Here is a 22,710-nt window from a genome sequence, read left to right on the forward strand (position 1 = left end):
TCAGTGTGCATTGGGATCAACGTAACAGTTTGTTATAACAGACAGCCAAACCCTACCTACTCCTAGAATTTCTGATTAATTAGGTTGGAGGTGAGAATCTAAATTTCTGACAACTTCCCAAAAGGTGATAATGATGCTATTGGTGTGTCTGGGAAACACTTTGAGGACTTCTGCTCTAAATCCTGCCCTTTCCGGGTGTGTGCTTGTGTGTGTGTGTGTTCATGAGCACACACATGCATGCATGCACACATGTGTAAGATCTATAACTGAAAGAGGTATAACTTTTGTTGTTTGAGGTTCATTTATTAGTATGCATCTAATAAGGATTTTGTGAAGAATAAAAGAATATCCATGTGAATGATATGACACACCATCTAAAATATAGAAAGCATGAAAAAAACTGAGGATCACAGAACATTAATCCCAGGTTCTCAGAACTAGTAAGTGTGGAATGGGGTTTAAAATTAGGCCTCTGGGCTTCCCTGGTGGCGCAGTGGTTGACAGTCCGCCTGCCGATGCAGGGCACACGGGCTTGTGCCCCGGTCCGGGAGGATCCCACGTGCCGCGGAGTGGCTGGGCCAGTGAGCCATGGCCGCTGAGCCTGCGCGTCCGGAGCCTGTGCTCCGCAACAGGAGAGGCCACAACAGTGAGAGGCCCGCGTACCGCAAAACAAATACAAAAACAAAAACAAAAAAATAAAATTAGGCCTCTGACTCCAAAAACATAATAGTTTAACAGGACCACTACAGAAAATAGGGTGAAAACACACATATCTAATCGTAATTTCAAAAGTAAAAAGATCACTTTTCAATACCAGGGTCCAAGTCCAATAAAGAGAAACATCTTTACTGACAAAACAGCCATCTATATTTTCCCTTTGTTGGGGGGCAGCATTTGAAGAGAAGATCTTAACCCCACAGAAAGGGTTAGAATCTCATCAGCATTAGTGCCTGGGGTCATTTATCACTTCTGATCCCCCCCCACCAACAAAAGGCAAGTAGGAAAGAAGAGAGAGATGGGGGGAGGATTTTTTTAAGGAGGAAAGAAGGAAAGAAATGAGGTAAAACGTTTGAATCAAGGGCCATAGCCCCCTGCCTTGTAGGGCTAGTAACAGAAGTTAATTTGATTTTTCCCTAGCAATGAAAGATATAGACGAGCTCTATAGATTGGAGAGTTCAACAAATCAGAAAAGGGGGGGATCCCATAATTCCAGGGACCAAACAGCCAATCCTTTGCTGGAATTTGGCGGCATCTAGTGGCAAACTCAAAAGGTATAAACCTCACCCAGAGAACTTTCTGGAAAATTAAGAGTGCGTACTTGCCTGAAGAGCACTCTGCGTGGAGAGCAGGACAAAAAGGTAAGAGAACCTCACCCCCACAGAAATTCGGAGTCCCTAGTGGAGGGGAAGTCTGTCGTATATAGATATTCTCAGCAGAAAATTGTGCCAGGAGAATTGGAAGCAACTTGAAGAGGGGAGGGCGGAGGGAGCGGGGGTTGGGGGGAAAGGCTATTAGGGAACAGCAAAGAAGCTGCTTCTTGTAATTGCTAATATGAGAATGGGAGGGTTTGGCTCTTCACCGCTGGAGGGCTACGGTTTAGAACAGGATGTTCACGTGGAGAAAGACGTGGGAAGAAAGTGTATTTTTAGGATCTAAAATTAAATCGACTGGGGACACCGAAATATTTCTAGCTAAGACCCTTTATCTCAGTTACGGTCGCCTTGCCTTAATTACTTAATTCTCCTTTTCCTGAGAATAATTTTCAAACATACACAAAAGTAGAAAACGATCCGTTGAGCGCGCGCACCTACGCGCGCACACACGCACATGCACCCGCTTCGGGACACACACCGGCCCCAACGCTAGGGGCGCACGCCTGCGCACACAAGCTACCTCCAGCGCCACGAGGCCTGGCGTTCACACACACGCCAAGCCCAAGGCCACGTGGGCTCGCCTGCGCGCAGACGCCCTGACACTGCGCGCCCGCAGAGCCCCCCCGCACCCCAACTCGCACACACATCAAAACCCCCACTCTACCTTATTTTTTTTCCTCCAAGAGTTGTGCAACAGGTTCGGGGGCGTGGCCCCAGATTTGACCTAGCGCTTCCCCACTCGCGGGAACCTTAGCTCATTTCCGCCCATCCTGTTTCCGCAGGCCACGTAGACACTTCCTTTCCCAGTGGAAAAAAAAACCCATAATGCCTCCCTGCAGGAAAAAAAAAACAAAAAAAACCCCTCTGGTCTGGGGAACTCTGGGTCGTGAAAGTAGGCCACGTGAACACCCTGCCCTATAGACTTATGACCCAACTCCTGTCGCGCTTTTGGAGGGCGGGCTAAGGACCTAAGAGGGCGAACGTCATTGGCCAGAGTCCGCACTAAAGGAGGAAGGTGACTGGTTTGCTTCAAGCCTTACCCGTGAAGAAGCAGGCTGCTAGCACCCGCCTTTACTGCGGCGAAGTGTCATTGTTGACGTGGTGGGCTTCGTCCAATCATTTGGTTATAGAACATTCTAAAACTTAGACAAGACGATTGTGACTGGCTGGAGGGCATAAACCCGCCTCCAGGGTGACGTGTCTGCCTATGGATATCAGTTGCCAGAGAAACCTGGCTTTACTATGGCGGTTGGAGGGTCGGCAGTGATCACACGTCGGCTGCTGGAAAGAGCTGGATTCTCGTTTCAGGTTTCGGGGTGGGGGTGGGGAGAAAGGGTTGACGATTTCCTCTTATCGTCGCGTATATAGACAAGATTAACTAATGGCTTTACAATCTGGCAGAGCTAGATTCAAATTCCTACTCGCCAACGCCCAGCTTGGGCTGGCTGCTGTTCTTTCTGCGTCTCGGTTTCCATGTTTGTAAAGTGGTGATAATAATAGTATCTACCTCAGAGACGTGTGCCTCCGAGGCGTGTGCTGTATATTAGTGCGTGTAATATACGAAAGCGAGGTAATATAGTACGTATAATAACTTAATACGAAGCCTGGCTCCGGAAGATAGTAGCTATTATTGTGGAGAGAAAAACCCGGGTAATAGAATGAGAAAAAACATAAAATTATGTAAAGTCGTTCATTACAGTGCTTTTCCTGCCCATCACCCCCTTCCCTAGAAGAAATTCGAGATATAAGAGAGACGTATCAATCTTTACCGATGAAATAATTTATTTGGGAATTACCTCAAAATAGCGGGGATTGGAATTTTCCATATTGAAAAGTTTAAAAAAAAAAGCGGCTTGGGGGTGGGGAGAGATGGAGAATGAGAGCGAGCTGGAGGTGAACCGCATGCGAGGAGTAGGCCTTGTTTGGATCCTGATTCGGACACACCAACTATAAAAAAATAAATGTTTAACACGCATCGGGAAATTTTGAAGACGGATTCGATATTTGATGTTTTTTAAGGAATTAATGACGATGTTTTAGACGTTGTAATGGTATTGTGGTTATGTTTTCAAATTGTCTTTAGCTTGTAGAGATAATATACGAAAATATGGATTAAATAATAAAATGTCTCGGATTGGCTTCAAAATACGTTGATATCTAGGATTTGCTTCAAAATAAGATCAGCGGTAGGGGGAAGTGGGGAGGGGTATAGATGAAACAAAATTGGCCCTAAGTTAATCGTTTAAGCTGAGTGATGGCCATATGGGATTCCTTATATTATTCTGTCTACCTTGGTATATGTTTGAAAATTTCCATAATAAAATACAGAAAGTCAGCTCTTCAGTGAGCTTGAAAAAAACGGAGTGGGGGGGAGCAGTGGGTGGGGTTATAGATAAAACAAGATGGCCTTCAGTTGGTAATTGTTGAAGCTGGATTATACATTCGCATAGGTTTATAATATTATTCCCCCTACATTTTTATCCATTTGAAATTATCCTTAATAAAAAGTACTTTAAAAAAGCAAAAACAAATTACTTTATCAAAAATCAGGGTAAATGTACAATAAGGTAAATTTGAAAATGTAACCACAAGAAAGGAAAAAAACACTTGTACATTATTTATCAGCTTTGGTGTCCTTTGTGTGTGATAAAATGCATTGATGGAAAAGAAAACGTTCATCTCATATCTTTTTATTTTATGTCCTTTCCTGTCCCCTTGTTTGACCTTCTAGGCTACCATCAGAAAAACTAAGTTTGCTGAATAGTGAGGATCAGAAGATCTGATCCTGATTGCAGAACATCCCTAATTACAGAGTCTTGGGTAAGTGCCTCCCTTCTCCTGGCCTCAGTTTGCAAACAAGATAATTCCACATAACCTTCCTAACTGTCCAGGAATATTTTGAGGATTAATAAGCGCCTGTCTAGGAAAGCACTCTACATTTATAAGAAGGGAAGGATGGAGCTAAGTCCATTTGTGCTTCCAATATAGAAAGTGCCTAAACAACAGAGGGCTGTATAATTTTACATTCCTTGATAAAAGATACTGTAATTGATCCCCTCTAGTTAGCTCCATACATCTTTTTTTTTTTTTTTTTTTTTTTACTTTGTGGCATCCCATATGCAGCATAATTTAGTGGTTAAGAGCAAATACTGACTTCCTGAATATAAATCCTGTCTCTGCCACTTATTGTGTGATCCTGGGCAAGATACTTACTCACTTTGTCTCTAAATTTCCTCATATGTAAAATAAAGATAATAACAGTTCCTACTTCATTGGATTGTTGAGGGAATTACATGTAAAATTACAGGACATTGTTTGGCACATATAAGTGTTTGATTTAATAATTATGACTCTTAGTCCTTCTGCTTCATCCTGTTTTACACACACGTGCACATGTGCACACACATGTTAATAAAAGCAGTGGATACCTTTTTGGAGTTGTAAAAAATAATAATAATGATATTGTTGGTTTCTCTCCTGATTTTCCAGAAGCAGCAGTTACTACTAGAACTGAATTCTGAAATTATAACTTCTGACTTACCCTAACAATATAGAAAGATATTGAGTATGTTGATCGTATTTATTTATAAGGGAATTTCCAGGAGCTATAATTTTAACTAGCAAATCATAACCATATTCAGTCTGCTAACAACTTTTATATCATTCCTCTTTTGTCTCAGACTCAAAAAATATCTGTTAAACATAAAGGAAGTATTCCAAGATCCAGAATTGATGTAAATGTAACTGACTGGTGTATATGCATTTAAAGGTTTATTCCAACAAACTGTTGGAGATACTGTTCACACTCACTTGTGACACATTCATACACAAAAATGTCAGCATTTGGAGTCTGTATTCCTGAATGGCCCATCACTTGCATGAGGAGATGAAGGAAGGTTTTTCAGTCTCTTGACAGCTTTATTTTCCCATGGAGTCACGATATTTTCCTTTTTACTTTTTGTTCTTCTGAAAGCTAGGTTGCAGAGAAGGGCACTTTCCTGGTGGGAAAGATGCAACAGATGGGTAGGCACAGAACCCCTTTACGGGAGGCCATTTGGAGAATGATTAAAGGTGAAAGGGAGGGAGGTGTACTGTTAGGCCAGTAGCAGCTCAGAGAAGACAAGGGTCAAGGTAGCCTGAAATGGAGAAAGCCTCAAGGAGGAAAAGGACCTTGACCAGGGCCTCTGAGGATGGGCAGAACCTAGAAGGGGGGAAGGAAACCAGTTCAAATGGAATGCCTACAAAGTATACGACATACAATGATAATTAACTGAAAAGTCTAGCTGTGTGTTAGAACCATGGATAAGAATACATCAGAAAATCATTATGAATTTTAAATATGTGTATTTTAGTATAAATCTTTAGTCACATAATTGATCATGTGAATCAGTCTCCTTGTAACGTAAAAAGCTAAAATATTACAGAGTAGGCCCAGGTCTCCTTTTCTCATACCTCCAATTCTGTTACTCTCCCCAGAGTTAACCACTATTATCAGTTCTATTTCCTTCGAGATCTCTAATTATGTACCTGTTTTAAAAATGTATATGGATACATATAAAATATTGTTTTGTGTTTTCTTTTACATAAATATGGTGTCACATTATAGGTATTGTTTTGCAACTTATTTTTATTCAACAAATTGTCTTGGATGTCTTCACGTCCATTCATAGAGTTCTGATTCCATTCACAGTGGCATTCCTTTAACTAGCATTATAGTCCATGTAATGGATAAACCACGTTTTGTTTTGCCAAATCACTATTGATAGTCCTCTAGGTTGACTCCAGTGTTTTGCTGTTTCAAATTATACTGCATCAAACATCCTTGGTACCCATGTACAAGTGTTATTCCAGGGCAATATTTATGTCTTTAAACTATAATGATTAAACCAGTGTTGATACTGGTGTGAGAACAGACATCACTGTGACAGAACAGATGACCTAGAAACAGTGATACCTTTAAAAATTGAATAATCAAAAATCATTGGGAAGAGAGTACCTTAAAAGACCCGTAGAACTCTAGGAATTTAGAATGTTATAAATAAGCAATTCAAATCAGTGGGGAAAGGATAGGCTCTAATAATTAATACTAGGAAAAATTAGCTGTATATTTGGAAGAAACTATAAAAATACTGAGAAATAATATAGGAAATCATTTAGAATACTGATTTGGGAGCATTTTCCCCCGGCATGACATGCCAAAGTTCACAAAGGAAAAGGTTGTTGACACATTTGTGTTTCTTATACACACAGAGAGACCCACTTAGAAGAAAAATGACAGTTTGGAAAAAATATTTCCAACATACCAAAAAACCTTAGTATTTAATTATTAGAAGTCAATAAAAGAGGCAAAACAACCTAGTAGAAATGAGGATAAATATTTACATAAGAAAAAGATACATATGAATGTCTGAAGGTATGCTCCGTATCACACAAATGCAAATAAAAACCTCTTACTACATACTAGATTTGACCCCCCAATTTTTTTCCCAAAAAGATGTTTATCCAGTGTTACTGAAGGTGTGGGTGAATGAACTTTAACGTTTTTGCTGGAAGTACAAATTAAAACATCTCTTTACAAATTAATTTGCCTCTATGTCATCAAAGTTGTAAATAAGCAGATCCTTTGAGCAGTTCCACTGCTGAGAATGTCCTGAATAATTACCTAACATGCTAATATGTCTGTACACTGATGTCTGTTACACCATTTCTATAGTAATGAAGTATTGGAAACAACCTAAATGTTCATTTATATGGGGCTGGTTAAATTACATTATGTGGAGATTATAGAATGATGCAGATATTAAAAAGAATGAGCTAGGTATGTGTGGATATAGATGGCCGTGATAAAGTGAGAAAAGGTGGGGAGCAATATGTATCTCACATTTGTCAAGACAAATCAAGTAAATGCATGATACATATTCACAATATGAACAGACACATTTAGTTTTAAAGGTAGGTTTTTGTGTGAATGTGTACATAAAAAGATTTGAAAGCATACGCACTCATTCTGGGATTGAGGTGGGGAGGGGAGGTGGTAAGGGGAGAATGCCCACATCTTTATATATTCTGGTATTTATAATTACGTAAAGGAACTATTACTCAAATACTACAACAAAATTAATTACTCAGGCAGGAGGAATATAGATTTTCAGTTCACAATTTAAATAATTTCTGGGTGGATTAAGGAATTAAAATATGAACAAATCCATTAAAATGTCATCTTAATCTTTAAGCTTAATGGAAGGAAAAACCACATATTTCATCATACAAATCTTAATCTTATCAGACACTAAACTAGGGGAAATATTTGCCCAATATGACAATTGATAAACAACTGTAAATGTTAAACTCATTAAGAACCAACTCAAAATGAATGGGTAGAGGACAAGTAAAATATAACTGGCCAGGGAACACATTTTTTAAATGTCAAAACCACTAATAAATACAAGCTGAGTAGATGCACCCATTTTCCTTATCAGATTTACAGTGCTGGATAGCCGGTGCCGACCAGAGTTGTGAGGTTGAAAATTGGTACAACTTGTGGGGAAAGTAATTTGGCAACATATTACCTCTTAACCTACTAAATCTGCATCTGGGAATCTTAAAGGAATAATGAGGGCAAAAGATACTTTACTTACAGGATAGATTGAGGGGGAGGGTCACTTTCCAGAAAGGGGGTGGCTAAGTAAGTTAAAGTATGCCCATTTGGTGGATCTCCTACAGCTCTCAAGATGTATGTATATTATAACCTTACTAACGTGGGGAAATGATCCGTTGTAATAGCAAGTTTTTTTAAGTGAAAATCTGATTTAATACCAGGATGAGGTTACCTCGGAGTATTTACACAGAAATTGAAGATAGAAAACTAAGGCAAACATACGGATGTGTTTTCTCAATATCTGGCATACCCTAGAGCTGACCTGTAGGGAACAAGTGGAAAAATATTTGATGACTGTCGTCCCTAATTTGTGCTTCCATTTTCCCCATGTGTTGAATCACCTCCTCACCGATTCACTAATGTATACCATACCCACCAGGGACCTAAGTGCTACTGCAAAAAGCACAAGATACATATTACACAAGGCCTGTGGCAAATGGAGGTTAATGATGTAGTTCCATAAGCAAAACTAACACATGAAACATTTAAATACTAAGCTGTGGAGTACTAACATGATACTGGCGATGGGAGTGAAAGGTGGGCTAGAGTAGTTAGGAAACTTAAAGAGGAAATGGGACTTTCGTGATATTTAGATGAGGGAGATGAAGGGAGGAAGCATGACTGGAGTTAAGAGTGGGTATACAAAGGCAGTAAACGATGTTAATAAAGGCAAAAACTGGCAGATTTGAAGTTTAAAACAGCTCAAAGCAATATATAGTGCTAACGTTTTTAATGAATATGCACAGCACGTCTGCCACCAAGCCATGGAATAATGTAAGCTAGGAAGGGAGGTACAAAGTACAGTGACCTAATGAAACCATAAATTTGTATTACAAGTAGGAGCCAGACATCAAAAGGATGGGTCTTCCCTCCGTTTGATATTTGGCTTCCTACTCCAGGTAGTAATAGTTGCTTGATCTGTAGGATACTCAGATGAAAATAAAGGTACTGAGACAATTCTCAGAAAGGCTGCTTCCCTGGCTTTATTAGGTCTGGGCAAAAATCTTGACTCATGTGGGTATTTTTCTGTACCATGTCAGGTAATTCGTTCAACTTGGGACTTTATATGAAAAATAGAATTTGTAGAGAAAGATGAAACTCCCCCACTTAATGAGAGCCAGGTAGAATTCCTTGTTGTAATTTTCTCGTGCATCAATATATGTAATCAATGCCAAGGATATACAGTAGGTTCAGGGATCATTCTCAAGTTCCTCACTAAGGAATTGCTGATGACCAGTGTGACTTCCAAAAGAGTTCCTATGCAGCCTGGCTCTACTTCTGTGTGTTTTACAGTCTGGCTGGCACTGGGTCATCCTGCTTTCTTTAGTTGCTATTTTAACTATACCCTTGTTTTGTGGAAGGTCTGCCCATTATTAGCCCCCAGGTAGGTTTTCTGGATTTCACCTATATAACTTAACTAAATTCTCTGATATCCTCACATACTGCGTCCCATCTGTCCCAGTCACAAATTTTTTTTTAGAAACACTTTGTAAGCTTGGTAGCTTACAATATAACGCCATGAAACACCAGCCACTCTCTGATCCTTCACAGGATGTGTCTATATATCCCTCTCAGCCAGAAAGTTTCTGATTCCCAGAGGGTCAGTGTCTGTATTCACAGATCTTGATGCTCTCTGAGGAGCACCTTTGCTCTGATTTCTGCTGAGAGCTTTGTGTTCTGTCAGAGGATATCATTTGCTTAGTGATAGAACCCAGGCCTCTCTGCCAATAACTGACTTCCCTGATTCACAGCTCTAGTTTTCTGGCATTTCTCACCTCATCTCTTCAGGGATTCCCTGACACCAGCCCACATAATCTTAGGGGCTAGCAATTGGCAAAAGGGCTTTTTTTCTGTGGGTTAAAATTGTTACCAGAGAAACCTGGTTTAAGGCTTGTCTACCATCATATCTCTTTCTTTCCCCGAGGTTACCCTGGCTTTAATGGTGTGTTTATTCATCTAGTTACTTTCCTGTGTATTTTTTTAATATTTATTTGTTTATTTGGCTGCACTGGGTCTTAGTTGCAGCGTGCGGGATCTTTTTAGTTGCGGCATGCAGGCTCTTAGTTGGGGCATGTGGGATCTAGTTCACTGACCAGGGATCGAACCCGGGCCCCTTGCATTGCAAGCGCGGAGTCTTAACCACTGGACCACCAGGGAATTCCCAACTTTCCTATGTATTTTTATACACATCAGTGTAAAACATAGAAATTGGACCTCACTGTTCATAAAAACTTTCTAAAATATTGTTATTTCTCCACTTGTGCTATCTCTGGGATCCTCTTATACACATTATTATGCAACTTGCCTATTTACCTAATAGTGTATAATTGAACATCTTTCCATGTCAGTACATGGATCTCTGCTTAATTCATTTGAATGTTCTTCCATGGTGTGCATACATAATAATTTCTATTACCATTTCCCTGTTGAAGAATATTTGTTTCCAGTTCTTTAGTATTACAAACACCACTGCAGTGAACATCCTTGTATCCATGTTCACATATGCAGGTACTCCTGCAAGGTACCGTGCTAGCTTTTCAGCCACATCATATTTATGAAATTCTTAACAAGAACCTGTGAAGGCTAGGGGTAATTTGCTACATTCCATAGATGAAAAAACAGGCTAAGAGAGCTTACATATCTTGCCCAGAGCCTCACAACCCATAAATGGCAGAGCCTTACTGAAGTAGAAGTATGTCTAACAGCAGAACTCATGTATTTTCTTTGATATCACAATTGTAAACCACATGTTTTTAAATTAGATTATTTTCCCCAGTATTTCAGAAAAGTTTATCTTCATTGCTGATGTCTGCTTTCCTTTCTAGGTTGTGTCTCCCACCTCATCTCTCCAGACATCCCAGAAGATCTGTAAGATTCCATCTGGGAAAACACTAGGAGTTTTTGGAAGGGAAAGAAGGAAGAGGATTACGTAAGTCAAAGGACTTGTTTAATCTGTCATACCATAAGAATCACAGAACACTGTTTTTCCATCTTTATCTCACTAACCCTCTCTGCTGCATTTTACAGTGTAGATTATCTCTTTTCCTTCTTGAAACTCTCAACTACTTTGGCTTCCAAAATAACATTCTTCTAATTCTCATATGGCTGCTCTGACCTTTTTGTTTTATTTGTTCTCTCTCTCTCTCTCTCTCTCTCCTCACCCCTTAAATACCATTGTTTCTTAGGTTTTTCCAGAATTCTGTACTTGGTTCAGTTTTTCTTCTACTACCAGCTATATGATGATTACTCTCAAATCTCCATTTCTGGTTTTGACCTCTCACCTAAGCTTTAAAGTCATTTGTTTAACTCCATACCTCACACTTAACTGCATCTAGTACTGAACTTCTTTCCTCTCTAATCCATTTCCTCCTCCTCTAGATGCAGTCTCATTTGGTGATAATACTATGACCTAATCACCCATTCTCAAAACCCTGGCAGTCATCACTGACTTTATCCCTCACCAATTTATTATCTCCTCCAACAAGCTATTGGTGAAAGTGGTATTCGGTAGCATTTCTTGTTTGCTCCGAAAATATTCTGTGCCTATAACTATCACTTTAGTAACCTTGTTGTTTTATAATTGTCACTTTAGATATTCGAATCCCTAGCGCCTAGCATAGTACATGTCCAGAAGCAGATAAGCAGTAATGTATGATGACTAACTGAATGGATGAATTACCCTATTTCCTATTATTTTATGGCTGATTCCAAACTAACCATTAAAAATTAGTGCTTTTATTAATTCATTAATTACTCAGGCTTAAAACTGTGGAGGCACCTTTGACTCCTCCCTCTCCTTCATTTACCAAGTTCTATATTCAGTTTCTCTTGACTCTGTCATCGGCTTAGTTCAGGCCTACTGGACTTACAGAAAAACCTTTGCTGTTACTCATTTTGCCTCCAGCCACCTAAGTTAATCTTTCTTGTTTCTTTCATCTTGTCATTTTCCTGTTCAGAAGTCTTGAGTTTCAGTTCCACTGCCTTTTGTAGTTTAATTCATTTTTTTGCTAAAATTATATTCCTGTCTTTTGAGTGGCATTGAAAAGCTAATTTATGGGCAGGTCTGATGAGTAATTGGGTGGGCTGAGAGTAGTGGGTGGGTGGTAGTGAGGATCAAAGAGAGAGAAGAGGTAGTAAGTCACTTACAGTTAATTCGTTGGCCCTGAAATAGGATTTGAAATCCAAATTCCAAGAGAGTAGCGTGTGTTGTGCTTTGATAGGTTTTTAGGAAGTACGGTGTGTTAAAGGTCACCATAGAAAACAACCAAGTAAAATACTTTATATATTACAGTGGTTGGAATAAAAACAGGGTTGAATGAGTTCCAGAAAGCAGGGTTCTCAAACTCGTGGACAACAATCTGCAGACGAAGACAACTTCAAAAAACCAACTAGAAGCAACATGCAGAGAAGTAAGATGAGAGGGGCCTCCTCGGGAAAGAAGACAGCTGGTCCCCAGCAGAAGAATCTGGAAGCAGCACTCCCAGGCAGATGGGGGGGTCGCTCTGCAGAGAACCCCCCTTCAGGGTCCGTGAGGAAGACAAGAAAGAACAAACAGAAGACCCCTGGGAACGGAGATGGTGGCAGCACCAGCGAAGCACCTCAGCCACCTCGGAAGAAAAGGGCCCGGGCAGACCCCACTGTTGAAAGTGAGGAGGCATTTAAGAATAGAATGGAAGTTAAAGTGAAGATTCCAGAAGAATTAAAACCATGGCTTGTGGAGGACTGGGACTTAGTTACCAGGCAGAAGCAGCTGTTTCAACTCCCTGCTAAGAAAAATGTAGATGCCATTCTGGAAGAGTATGCTAATTGCAAGAAATCACAGGGAAATGTTGATAATAAGGAGTATGCAGTTAATGAAGTTGTGGCAGGAATAAAAGAGTATTTCAATGTGATGTTGGGCACTCAGCTGCTCTACAAATTTGAGAGGCCCCAGTATGCCGAAATCCTCTTGGCTCACCCTGATGCACCGATGTCCCAGGTTTATGGGGCGCCACACCTACTGAGATTATTTGTAAGAATTGGAGCGATGTTGGCATACACGCCCCTTGATGAGAAGAGCCTTGCATTATTGTTGGGCTATTTGCATGATTTCCTAAAGTATCTGGCAAAGAATGCTGCGTCTCTCTTTACTGCCAGTGATTATAAAGTGGCTTCTGCTGAGTACCACCGCAAAGCCCTGTGAGGGTCTACTGACCACTCACTGTTATGTCTGGTATCTGTAAACACTCTTTTTGTTCTTAGTCTTTTTCTTGTATAATTGATGTTCTTTAAAATTGTTAATGTATAACAGGGCTTATGTTTCAGTTTGTTTTCTGTTTTGTTCTAAACAGAAAATAAAAGGAGTGCAAGCTCCTTTTCTCATTTCAAAGTTGCTACCAGTGTACGCAGTAATTAGACAAAGAAGAAACATTCAGTAGAACATTTTATTGCCTAGTTGACAACATTGCTTGAATGCTGGTGGTTCTATCCCTTTGACACTACACAGTTTTCTAATATGTGTTAATGCTACGTGAAAAAAATGCCCTGATTCCTAGTGCCAAAGGTTCAACTTAATGTATATACCCGAAAACCCATGCATTTGTGCTCTTTTTTTTATGGTGCTTGAAGTAAAACAGCCCATCCTCTGCAAGTCCATCTATGTTGTTCCTTAGGCATTCTATCTTTGCTCAAATTGTTGAAGGATGGTGGTTTGTTTCATGGTTTTTGTATTTGAGTCTAATGCACGTTCTAACATGATAGAGGCAATGCATTATTGTGTAGCCACGGTTTTCTGGAGAAGTTGATATTTTAGGAATTGTATTTCAGATCTTAAATAAAATTTGTTTCTAAATTTCAAAGCAAGAAATTTGCAGTGTGCCTTTAATGTTACTGAGGCTGAGAAGTCAGCAGGCTCAGGAAAGATCTAGGTGGTATTAAAGGAGAGAGTTCTGACCCCTAGTGAAAGAATTCCTTTTATTGGGTGGGGCAGCCAGGTGTGTACCCTGTCCGGCCAGTCTCCCTCATCTCCCCTCTGTGTGGCTTCTCAGGGTGGGATTGCTTCCTAGTGCTGCTTGTAAGAGCCACTTTTGCTCCCATGCTGCTTGCCTCTGTGAGTTAGGCTGCTATAATAGGATATTTAATGGGTACTATAACAGCCCCTTATACTTATGCAGACCTTTGCTCTTTCCCACCAGGGGGAGCATGGGCAGCCACCTTCAGTATTGTATCAGAAATACTTGTAGATTTGGGGCCAAGGATGGCAGCTTTCCAGGCTCCAGCATTGATGGCATGTTCCCTATGCTTTTATAATCCCTTGGACATAAAGATTGAGAATCCTAGAGTAGGGTGTCTGTGGAGAAGAGCGATGGTGTTGGACGCCTATGATTATAAATCCATCTTACATGAAAATTCCCTAGTCAAACCAAGTTTTGCTTCATGACAGTGTTTTTTTACTTCTTTAGTGAAAAAATATTCCATGGTTACTGCAGAAATTTTGGAAAATACACTAAGAACAAATATGAGCATAAGAATCACATATAATGCCACTGGATCTGTCAGGGTCCCAGCAGGAAATAAATGGGACCCAAAATGGATGATTTGAGGAGTTTAATAGAGAATTTTTTCCCAAGTTGTCAGCAGAGGAGTCACCCACAGACTGGGTGACTTAAACAACAAAAATTTATTTTCTCATAGTTTCGGAGGCCAGAAGTCTTAAGATCAGGGTGTTGGCAGGGTTGGTTTCTTCTGAGGCCTCTCTCCTTGACTTGTAGATGGCTGCCTCCTCCCTGTGACTTCACATGGTCTTTTCCTCTGTACCTATCTGTGTCCTCCTAATCTCCTCTTATAAGACCAGTCATATTGGATTAGGGCCCACCCTAATGATCTCATTTTAACTTAGTTACCTCTATAAAGACTCTATCTCCAGATACAGTCACATTCTGAGGTACTGGGGGGGAGTGGGTAGGACTTTAACATGAATTTAGAGGTGACTCAATTCAGCCTGTAATGGTGTTACTACATCTAGACAAGGAAGAGTAGGAGAGGAGAGAACAGGGTGAGGGAGGGAGCAGGAGGAGGGAGTGTGGGAGACTGTGGAGTAGGAGCTGGGGAGGAGTGGGAGCAGGGGTGAGAGAAGGAGCAGGGTGAGGGGAGAAAATAGGAGCAGTGGGAGGGGGGAGGGGAGGGGGAATTACTAGAATGGTAGACAGCTGTGTGGAAAGGGCCACCTGATAGCAGCTGGAATCTTCAGGGTGCAATTAGCTCATAGAAACCTCAAAGACGGCAGAATCCAGGAAGAGGGGCTGGGGTGGTATACCTGACCTCACTCTTCCCTGCTTTTTATCTCCTGCTGGGTATTTCCCTTTGGCCATATTGGAAACCAAAGGGCAAAGAAGACCTATGATATATCTATATTGGTAAGCTTGGGGGACACAGCAGGGAGGAAAAGTAGATTGGTGGGGGTAGAGCAAATGAGATTTCTAGCACACACATACCTGAAATAACCATTGTTCACACTTTGCCATATATTCTTAGAATTATTATGTCCTCTTTGGGACCTAGGGCCTTGGCCAACTAGCGGGATTCTTAACAAGGCCATTTATCCATTGAACTGGAGGCCTAGTAAACAAATGGATGTTAGCTCACATGCTTGAACATGTTAGAAATATCACATTTTAAAACATCACATTTCTAAAAATCACATTGCCTCTAAATGAACATAAATATGACCCTGAGATCCAACCGTAGCATGTTGGTGGGATAGCCACTTCAGTTATTATTGAGGATCCCCCATCTTTATTACTTACACAAACATTTTATGGTCGCATCAAAGCCTGAAGAGGTTCCCACTGACATCAGATGTCTGTCCACACTGGTTAGGAATGAGGTGCTCCTTTACTGAATTGGCCTGGTATCTTCAGATCCCTTGTCCCTGCTGCTTCCGTCAACCCTCTGGGTAGGGGGATCTTTAGTAAGGCTAGGTGCCCAGCTTCTCTGAGCCCACCACAGAGTCTTCCTTGGGGCCTAATATGGAAAAACATGTCTCTGCTACTGGAAGGACCCATAAACCCTGACCTCTTTTCTCTTGCTGCCTTCAAATGCCCTCCATTCCCATCTAGGGAAACCATGCTTGATTTTGTCAAGGCATATAGTCCTTTTCAAAATATAAAAGGCACTGGCTTCAAGCAGCTTTCACCTCCAGCTCTGCTATAAACCTCCCTCTCATGGATCTCTGCGGAAAATGGGAGGAGAGAAAAAATATAAGAACACAATACACAAGTTAATATCTCAATGACTAATAATCCAGTATTTTCCAGTTAGGTTCGTAGGTAGTTTCTTTTTATTTTAGCTGATTTCTTCTTGTGTCATTTTTTTAAAGCAACACCTTAGGAATATTCAGGAGAGGCCTAAAGTGCTTTATTAGGACCTAAACCAGGCTATCCTACTGATTAAAAAAAAGAAGGCAATTATAATAAGTATATCCAAATTATTACCCAAATCTCTGTTGATTTAGCAAGTTTCTCTATTCTTAAACTACACAGGTGATGTAGTTTCATCTAGCCATCTAAATGACTAAAGGCTTCCCTTCTGAAACTGAAGGGTGGTTTTGAGAATATATTTACCGCATCAGATTCAGCACCTAGCTAACATGGTGGTTCCATAATAAATGCTGTTATAATTGTTATTTATTATTTTCAGCAATATCATTAACAAGAAAAATAAGTCGTTTTCCATTCAGGAGGATGTATGTAGATTTAACAACGGAAGCAGGTTGTGAAATAACTCTCATGACACCCATAAAACACCTAGAAAGTAAAGAAGGTAGCCATTAAATATAAGCCTTATCTTGCCTAAGAAAATTTTATGGTACAGAATAAACTTTCAAAAATGATAATTCTCTCTCCTCTTTCACTTCCCAAAAGAAAAGGGTGAATAATATATTTCTAAGATCCGTGGTTCTCAACCTGAGCTCCCCAGACTTAAGAGTTTTTAAAGATATCATTAAGAATTGAAGAGCTCTTAGGGCTTCCCTGGTGGCACAGTGGTTGAGAGTCCGCCTGCCGATGCAGGGGACACGGGTTCATGCCCCAGTCCAGGAAGATACCACATGCCGCGGAGCGGCTGGGCCTGTGAGCCATGGCCGCTGAGCCTGCGTGTCTGGAGCCTGTGCCTCGCAACAGGAGAGGCCACAACAGTGAGAGGCCCGCGTGCCGCAAAAAAAAAAAAAAGAATTGAAGAGCTCTTTTCTCTTCAGGTGTTTCCTCTTCTTTCTTTTCTTCCTAATTCATTATGAAGTAACATATAGCTGAGCTTTTACTAGAATCAAAGGAGATAATATATTTTAAAACACATCATGAATTGTGAACTATAATAATAATAATAGTTAACAGTTTGCTTGCTTATAGAAATGCCAGTTATCAGAAGCTGTATATATATATATTTTGAAAGACCTTTCAAAATGTAGAAGTCTAAATAAGGAGGAGCATAGAAGTTGGAGACAGTTTAGATTGTTTAAAAATACAAAGTTAGAATTCCCTGGCAGTCCAGTAGTTGGGACTCTGCAGTTTCGCTGCCAAGGGCCTGGGTTCCATCCCTAGTCGGGGAAAAAAGATCCTGCAAGTCGCGCAGCACAGCCAAAATAAATAAATAAAAATTTAAAAAGTTAGATAATCAATTTAGAAAAATCTTAGGACAAGCACTAAAAGATTAAAAATAGAGGGGCTTCCCTGGTATGCAGTGGTTAAGAATCTGCCTGCCAGTGCAGGGGACACAGGTTTGAGCCCTGGTCTGGGGAAGATCCCACATGCCGCGGAGCAACTAAGCCCGTGTGCCACAACTACTGAGCCTGCGCTCTAGAGCCCATGAGCCACAACTACTGAAGCCTGTGCACCTAGAGCCCGTGCTCTGCAACAGAAGCCACCACAATGAGAAGCTCACGCACCGCAAGGAAGAGTAGCCCCAGCTCGCTGCAGCTAGAGAAAGCCCACGCGCAGTGACAAAGACCCAACGCAGCCAAAAATAAATTAATTTAAAAGAACAGAATGTGTAAATACCAAAATTCCAAAGAAAACTCCATTGGTCCAGCAGAAGGCAGGAAAGGAGAGGAGGGGAAGGATGCATAGAACAAACATTATAGGGCTTCCCTGGTGGCGCAGTGGTTGAGAGTCCGCCTGCCGATGCAGGGCACACAGGTTCGTGCCCCGGTCCGGGAAGATCCTACATGCCACGGAGCAGCTGGGCCCGTGAGCCATGGCCGCTGAGCCTGCGCGTCCGGAACCTGCGCGTCCGGAGCCTGTGCTCCGCAACGGGAGAGGCCACAACAGTGAGAGGCCTGCGTACTGCAAAACAAAAACAAAAACAAACAAAAAAGAACAAACATTATAAACAGAAAACACAAAGTAGGAAGGTAGAAATAAGTGTAGCTACAGTATGCCAATAATCAAAATAAAGATACACGGATTAAACTCAACAGGAATAAAACCTCAGATTGGATTTATTTTCCAGGCACAGAATCCAGTTCCATGCTTTTTCTCAGAGATACTCTTAAAATTATCCAGAAAAATTCAAAATAAAAAGATGGAAAAATATATACCAGGCAAATACTAGTCAAAAGAAAGCTAGTGTAGCAAAAGTTTTTCCCAGGCCCCATAGCTTTGTAGCTCACTCCAAAGAGCTCTACAGTCACTTTAAATCACAACTTGAGCCTCATTTCAGTGATTAGAACCCCTAGTCCCAAATAATAAAGGAGCCTTTGAACTCGATTCAGAGTTAAATCTCTCCTCCCTTAGCTAGCACCAACTTCTGGTGGGGCTCCCACTTTGTGGGGAAGGGATGTGCTGGGTTTCTTCTCTTTCCCTATCCTCCCCATTCTCTAGCCCATCAGATTTCTTATGCTGGAGTCAGATCCCATTTCACTGTGCCTCCAAACTCCAGGAGCTACATATCAAGCTTCAAGGGGTCCAGTTAAAGCCTTGGGGTAAAGGGCAAAGCACCAGAACTCTTCCCCCTTGGAAGCCCACTCCAAAGAAATCCTCAAAAAAATTCTTTCTCCATATCTCCTCTCTCTTAAACCTTTTAATCCTTTTAAGTTTTAGAGCTGCTTGGTTATTTCCTTTGAAAACCTGGTTTTAGAATTTCATATCTATTATATCTTGGTTGCTTATGAGAAAACTCAAATTTAACATGCTGTCATGCAAATTTAAACCAATAAATCCCCCAGTCCTGGAAGGTCACCATCTAACGTTTAAAAAATTTTAAAAGGTAGGGTATGGGCTTTGCGGTATAACAAAACCTAGGTTAGAATATAAACTCTATAATTTACTAGATTAAGGGCCTTGGAAAATACACCTAACCTCTCGGAGTTGTTTCTTCTTCATGTAAGGGAAATACTGCTACCTACCTCACAGGACTGTTATGGGGATTAAAGAGAGAATCAACCCAAAACACCAAACACTGCATCTGGCCCTTAGTGAGCACTCATGAAAGTGTTAGTTCCCTTCCCACTCTGCCTCTTCCCTTCCTTGAAAAATATGCCTGTGACACACTCTACCATAAAGAGTATTTGGTAAATGTAACAACAAGAAGAGGGATCACAGTTATGGTCTTCAGTGCCATTTCTGTATTCCAGAATAAGTTGTCTGATGGATACAATATAGGAAAAGGGACAATATTATCATACCATTCTCACTTTGGGAGTTACTCACCCAATGGAGTTGAAGGTAGGAGTCACAATCATCATGCCATTTAACTGGTTCATGTGTTTTCCTAAACCTTAATTTTAGCTTCTAGGTTAAAAATCAATAAAGCATATGTACTTAGAGCTGTAGAACCTTAAGACTGAGAGTTCCAGACCCAAGCTCATCAATAGCTACAGGACCTGGTAAGATCCTTCCCCTCTTCTGCCTTCATCTACCAAAGATGGTAAAATAGCTGATATTATTTAATATATGTGAGATACTAAGTGGTCTGTATAAAAATCATTCATATAAACCTCACAACAATCCTAACAGGAAGTAATGTGATTATCTCAGTTTTAGAAAGGGGGCACAGAGGCCAAGGACACACAGCTAAAAATAATAGACCTGGGACTTGAACCCAGTTAGTCAGGCTCTTAACTACTATACTACCCTGCCTCTCTGAAAAACAGTACAGCTATTGAGAAATGTGAAACGTGAGCTCTCATCTGTGAAAGTACCCTGAGCCTATGTACCAGTTCAGGCCTTCCTAGAAGCAAATGCCAAGACAAGATTAGGCAACATTAGAGATTTATTGGGGGAGCACTTACGAAAAATAAAAGAGGAAGGACCTGGAAGACATGGGGAAAGCCTTCAGACTGTGATGCACATCTCACACCTGTGAAAGAAGAGAGGGAAGGAAGGCAGACTAGGCAGGAAGAGCCTCAGACTGTGGTGCAATAAGAAAGTCTGGGGACTTCCCTGGTGGCGAAGTGGTTAAGAATCTGCCCACCAATGCAGGGGACACGGGTTCGAGCCCTGATCCGGGAAGATCCCACATGCCGCAGAGCAACTAAGCCCATGTGCCACAACTACTGAGCCTGTGCTCTAGAGCCCATGAGCCACAACTACTGAGCCCACATGCCACAACTACTGAAGCCCATGAGCCTAGAGCCCGTGCTCTACAACAAGAGAAGCCACCGCAACAAGAGAAGCTACTACAATGAGAAGCCCACATGCCACAGCAAATAGGCCCCGTTTGCTGCAACTAGAGAAAGCCCGTGTGCAGCAAGGAAGACCCAACGCAACCATAAATAAATAAATAAATTTATTTTTAAAAAAAGAATGTCTGTACCAGGCCAGTGCGGAGGACAGGCAAAGATTAAGGGAATCCAAAGAGTAGAAACGGCCTGGCTCTGGCTGCCCAACTGAGCTCAGTTAGGCTATGGGAGCAATCTGGGTAAAATGGGGCCTTAGTGTGAATGTCAGGGGAGATCCAAAGGTTCTTTTGAGGAAATATCTGAGCTATGTGACTCCATGGCCACCACAGACCCGGTGACTTTTTCCTGGCAGTCATCCACATACCTTCTGGCACCTGAGTGTTTTGCAAGAACCCTGAACCTGATCCCTCTACCCTGCCTCACCAGAGGGGCTCCCACTCCCAGGCACTGTCTCCCAAGGGCTTGGGCATCCTGCTTAGCAGACAGCTCTCTCCAGGGTCCTGGACCCTCAATGCTTTCTGCTCTGGAGTTGGCCAGGCAAGTAGCTTCTTGGGCATGTGATGGGGATATCAGCCTTCTGCGCGGGCAGGGAAGTGGTGAGGGGGCCAGAGAACCAGGCTCTGGATGTTGCTGACCCTCCAACATCAACGCCTCCAAAACATCTTCATACGAATCCACAGTCTGACTACCCTGACCTCCAAGTCGTGGGCTAGGCCTGCAGTGCATAGGGGTGTTCACACAGGAGGTGCCACCCCTTTTCTCCTGAGCTGTGAGACCACATGCCTTTGAAGCTCCCTTTACCTGGGGGCTCCCGTGCCTCTGGGCCTGGGCTGACGCAGGCATCAGAAGCGCCGCACCAGGCACACACACACCTAAAGTCACCACAGAACCACCCAAACAGGCCAGGGAACATCTGAGGCCCTTCTGGGAATCTGAGCAACGTGAGTGGGAGAGGGATGGGTGAGGTCGTGTCTGAGGTCTAACCCCATTTCAGGGGGGCTACTTCACTGGACTCTGACAGAAGGGCCAGCCCCTTCTGCTTCAGCCCCAAGTTACCTGGTCAGGCCCAGCCAGGTCAGACATCTGTTTGCTCAAAGACTGTTCAGACCAATGTTTCCACTTGGGAATCCTTGGGCTTTATCTCCTCCCCTATAAAAGGTTCCCCAAAAGAGACAGGGAAAAGGAAAGAGAGGCAAAGTGCTCTGACCTGCAATGGGACAGTCGTTGTCCTCCTGGTGTGTATGTCCAGGACAGCCTGGCCATCAACCTAGAAGAAGTCTGGTGCCTGCTCAGACTGGAGAAGAGAAACCAAAGTCAGACCACCCTGGAGAGTGTGCCTTGGGGGAGCCTTTCCACATCCTGCCCCAGTGTCATGCCTCAGAGCACCCAGCGGGCTAGATTCATCCTGTCCTATAGAACTGGCAAGTGAGTTGCTGGAACCCTCATCACTCCAGCCAGAATCCAGCCTAATCAGCATCCATTAGGCTACCATAACCTTAAAGAATGATCTGAAGATTCCCCCAAAATAACACCACTGAGAAAACAAAAAGCCAAGGGTACATTCATTCTTACTTTGCTCCATAGAAACTTAATTATACTTGTCACTTTTTCTTTACAATTTTCAATTTTTTGTTTTAGTGCTTTAAAAAGGCACTCCCCCTGGAATTTCTATGAATATTTTCTTTTAGTTTATTTTTCTCACTTTATAGTATATACTGCCTCTGCACACACAAAACCATGCTTCCTAGTCCCATAGCACCCTCAGCCCCTTGCCATTAGGTGAGGCTACGTTACTAGTTTTGGCCAGTCAGCTGTGCAGAGCAGTGACTTATGTTACTTCTAGACTACAGTGACTTTAGAAGAATAAGCGATTTCTATGACACTCTCCCTTTGCCACAGTGACCAGCGATGTTCCAGGCTGTGGAGCCTCTGTCAGCTGGGGTCCCTGACAGATAGGAAGCAGAGCCCCCTCACCCCTGACCTTCACCAACACTTGTTGGGCACTTATTGCGTGCTAAAACTAAACC

The 22,710-nt window shown here is 41.8% G+C and overlaps 1 protein-coding gene across 4 annotated transcripts; it reads left to right on the forward strand.

The window, feature by feature from the left end:
* The first annotated feature begins 1,305 nt into the window (after window positions 1-1,305).
* Window positions 1,306-13,891, forward strand: MORF4L2 (mortality factor 4 like 2). Of its 4 annotated transcripts, none has more exons than XM_022563869.3 (4): window positions 1,306-1,358; window positions 4,105-4,193; window positions 10,857-10,960; window positions 12,323-13,891. In XM_022563869.3, exon 4 carries the CDS (start codon window positions 12,347-12,349, stop codon window positions 13,211-13,213), a length of 867 nt encoding a protein of 288 aa, XP_022419577.1. In that variant the 5' UTR covers window positions 1,306-1,358; window positions 4,105-4,193; window positions 10,857-10,960; window positions 12,323-12,346; the 3' UTR covers window positions 13,214-13,891. The 4 variants fall into 4 exon arrangements, with proteins under 4 accessions (XP_022419577.1, XP_022419578.1, XP_089760371.1 ...); XM_022563870.3 differs by lacking the exon at window positions 1,306-1,358 and adding an exon at window positions 2,560-2,681; XM_089904245.1 differs by lacking the exon at window positions 1,306-1,358 and adding an exon at window positions 2,692-2,943.
* The last annotated feature ends 8,819 nt before the right edge of the window (window positions 13,892-22,710 follow it).

Source organism: Delphinapterus leucas, chromosome X, assembly GCF_059928025.1.
Source record: "Delphinapterus leucas isolate spDelLeu-1000000601 "Yukka" chromosome X, BTC_Dleu_Yukka2, whole genome shotgun sequence".
Lineage (NCBI taxonomy): Eukaryota > Metazoa > Chordata > Mammalia > Artiodactyla > Monodontidae > Delphinapterus > Delphinapterus leucas.

Excerpts from the sequence above, each read along its gene's own strand:
- MORF4L2 (XM_022563869.3), top strand. The coding sequence starts at position 12,347 with ATGAGTTCCAGAAAGCAGGGTTCTCAAACTCGTGGACAACAATCTGCA.